The 3,679-nt window shown below is 46.0% G+C and overlaps 1 protein-coding gene across 1 annotated transcript; it reads right to left on the bottom strand.

Annotated features, from left to right (window-relative positions):
* Positions 1 to 595: 595 nt before the first annotated feature.
* Positions 596 to 2,423, bottom strand: LOC311124022 (meteorin-like protein; the record flags this gene model as incomplete). Its single annotated transcript, XM_084198242.1, has 3 exons — positions 596 to 1,618; positions 1,951 to 2,010; positions 2,276 to 2,423. 3 exons carry the CDS (start codon positions 2,421 to 2,423, stop codon positions 1,293 to 1,295), a joined length of 534 nt encoding a protein of 177 aa, XP_084054368.1. The 3' UTR covers positions 596 to 1,292.
* Positions 2,424 to 3,679: the final 1,256 nt, after the last annotated feature.

The raw sequence follows: 3,679 nt of genomic DNA, 5'->3' as shown, positions 1-3,679 counted from the left end.
TCTGGTTTGCCATTTATGAACGTGTTATTCAATTAGTTTCTATGGGCTATAGCAGTAAAGGCCAAATTAAATAATTTGTCTATATATTTTTTGGATACCTAAAGGGGTCTTACATTTCAAAAATCAAATAGCTAAATGATCCTACCCCCCAAAGGCTTAGACTTTTAGGGGTTAAAGGTAATTTCCTACTGAGCCGACATATGCAGCATTTACCGTGAATGCAGTCTCCGCTAACTCGGGAACATTGTGTTTAAATTTCTATCACACTAACGCTGAACTTCAGCGAAACAGATTGAATCCAGCCGCTAACGTGATCAGGGTCTACTACTTCTCAGTGATCTAACCTCTCCTCATGAAAAGACACTGACCTTCATTGTGAGGAGAAATTGAACTCTGCACCAACCTGCAAGGTGAGGAGACTAAATATTACTAATAGGAACAATGAAAGTCTTCAATAGGAAATGGCCATGGACACTGAAGTCTGTCTGTGGGCGTTATAGGTTGGTTTTGTCCTTGGTGATTTGGTTTGTTTAAATATATATTCACTTCACACACACAAAACGTGCGCACACACACAAACACACAACGCGATGTTCCAAGGAATACAACTTTTAATTTTTAAAAAAAAGAAGAAAAAAAAGGGTTTTATAATTCAACAGCCTGAGGACATAATAAAGGCTGTAAATTGCACTTCTACATTTAAAAAACAAAATAAATCACAAATAAAAAGCAGGCTTTAAATGTATACATTTCTTTCATAAGAAATATCTTCAAAACTGTACATCAAGCTTTTCACAAAGCAGTTGGATCCTCCGTTTCAGAAATCTTCATCTTGCACATTTTATCCACAACATTTTATACACATTAGTTCCAAAGAGGGTCTGCTACATTAGAAACCTCACATCATCTGACAGTTGATGTACTTCTCAGAGAATAGAAGTCTTAGAACATTCCAATGGAACAGTCTTAGAACATCAATGGAACAGTCTTAGAACATTCCACAACAACAACAACGTTGGCGTTGAGAAATTGGTCCAACAGTCACAGTGCTGCTTGGCAACATTCAGGAGCTCCAGAGCAGGAAGACAGTAGGAGAAGTTATCTGTGTGTCTGCGGCAGACTGTCTGTCCATCTGTCTGTCTGCGCCCCTCTCAGTTAGTGTCCACATTAGGCTCAGACCTGGGTCTGCTGTCCATTCAGGAAGAGGCCTGTTGTTGTGGGTGTGGCCAGGTAGCTCTCTGACCCTCAGTCTGTGTTTGGTGGTGTTTCCAGACCAGGTAGCTCCCTGACACTCAGTCTGTGTCCACATGACAGGGGTTAGTCCCAATCTGCTCTGCCTCCTGGTACAGTCTGAGGAAGTCCTTGTATCTCGGGGCACACCCCATCCAGGCCTCCCCGAACCTTACGCTCCCCGTGAACAGGAAGTCTCCATCCCCCTTCCCTGGGCCGGGCCTCACCCCACACTGCCTGGGCATCCTCACCCTGCCTGTCCACCTCCTCACTCTCACCCCCCCTGACACAAACACCTGAGTCTTCTGTCTGTACAGGCGGCTTATCGCCACGGTGACCGACAACTGCTCCGCCTCCTCCTCCACCCCCTGGATGGTGCCTCTCCCCACTACAGAGAGGAAGACAGGAGAGTGTTGATAGATGTTAGAGTACTACAGTACAGTATACTGATACAGTATAATGTGGAACAAATACTACAACAGTAAAATACAAACAATGCCATAAACACAACAGTAACACTTCACATTTAAAGGTCCATTGTATAACTTTGTGGGCGACCCAACCAAATGCACATATAAATGTGAGTTATAGATCTGTCATTCTCATTGAAAGCAAGTGAAATAAGCGGTAGATCAGTTAGCAACCAGGACATTTTGACATATTGTACCTTTAATAACTATACCTAAAAGGATGTATAAAGGGTTTCTAAATAGTTCTTACCAAAGTCGCTGGTGCAGACGGCTAACAGCACCTCAGCATCACTGCAGGGCTGACAGGGAGCTGTGGAGAGAGAAGAGAGAGAGAGAGAAGAGATGAGCTACTGGACAAAAGACAGACAGAGAGTTCTACCAGGGATCAAAGTGAGACCTTCATTATTTAAGGTCAGACAACCCTATCAACTCTAGCACTTCAACTATTTAAAGAACAGTCACAAAGCAGGTCATTGAAGACACGTGCTGCACACACACACAGGAAGTGGGCTGTGGCCCGTAGGGATGCATGTGCTGTAATTAATTTCAGCTCTCCCAGATGGATGCTTATTTACCCAGCAGCCCAGGCAGAACAGGCAGGCCAACAGGCAGGCAGCAGGACGGGAGTCTCCTGTCATGGACTATGACTTTTACACCAAACAGAGCGGACCTGGTCCTGACTGACTGACTGTCGGCCTGAGGTACAGGACAGGGGCTACTCATTAAACAGGCCTGGTGCTGGGAGGGGATGTGTGGGGGAAGTGCGGGGAGGATGGGGTGGCAGGGGGGGGGGGGGGGGGGGGGGGGGGGGGGTGAGGGTTGGACGGGGTGTGAGAGGAAGGATGGGAAAGGTGAGGGGAGGACAGGTGTGAGGGGGAGGATGGGGGAGGTGAGGGGAGGACGGGGTGTGAGGGAGAGGATGGGGGAGGTGAGGGGAGGACGGGGTGTGAGGGTGAGGATGGGGGAGGTGGATGCCCCAGGAGGCACCTCTCAGAGGCTACAGAGACCACCCCCAACACACCCTGCCTGACACTCCAGATGAGGCAAGGCAAAGCTGCTACATCTCTGACCTGGGCTGGCTGCACATGGTGTCTTTCTACGAGGCCCACTGGGAACAGAGGTAACTATGTTTGCAATGGTGACCTCGTGTTCACATGGCTATAGGCCTGGTTTTGACCTCATGTTGACATGGCTATAGGCCTGGTTTTCACCTCATGTTGACATCGCTATAGGCCTGGTTTTGACTTCATGTAAACATGGTTATATGCCTAGTTTTGACTTCATGTAAACATGGTTATAGGCCTGGTTTTGACTTCATGTAAACATGGTTATAGGCCTGGTTTTGACCTCATGTAAACATGGTTATAGGCCTGGTTTTGACCTCATGTAAACATGGTTATAGGCCTGGTTTTGACCTCATGTAAAAATGGTTATACGCCTGGTTTTGACCTCATTTAAACATGGTTATAGGCCTGGTTTTGACCTCATGTTGACATGGTTATACGCCTGGTTTTGACCTCATGTAAACATGGTTATAGGCCTGGTTTTGACCTCATGTAAACATGGTTATAGGCCTGGTTTTGACCTAATGTAAACATGGTTATAGGCCTGGTTTTGACCTCATGTAAACATGGTTATAGGCCTGGTTTTGACCTCATGTAAACATGGGTATAGGCCTGGCTTTGACCTCATGTAAACATGGTTATAGGCCTGGTTTTGACCTCATGTAAACATGGTTATAGGCCTGGTTTTTACCTCATGTTGACATGGTTATAGGCCTGGTTTTGACCTCATGTAAACATGGTTATAGGCCTGGTTTTGACTTCATGTTGACATGGTTATAGGCCTGGTTTTGACCTCATCTTGACATGGTTATAGGCCTGGTTTTGACCTCATGTAAACATGGTTATAGGCCTGGTTTTGACCTCATGTAAACATGGGTATAGGCCTGGATTTGACCTCATGTAAACATGGTTATA

Source organism: Coregonus lavaretus (assembly GCF_964263955.1).
Source record: "Coregonus lavaretus genome assembly, contig: HAP1_SCAFFOLD_6039, whole genome shotgun sequence".
Taxonomy (NCBI): domain Eukaryota; kingdom Metazoa; phylum Chordata; class Actinopteri; order Salmoniformes; family Salmonidae; genus Coregonus; species Coregonus lavaretus.
This window is presented reverse-complemented; position numbering and strand designations above follow the sequence as displayed.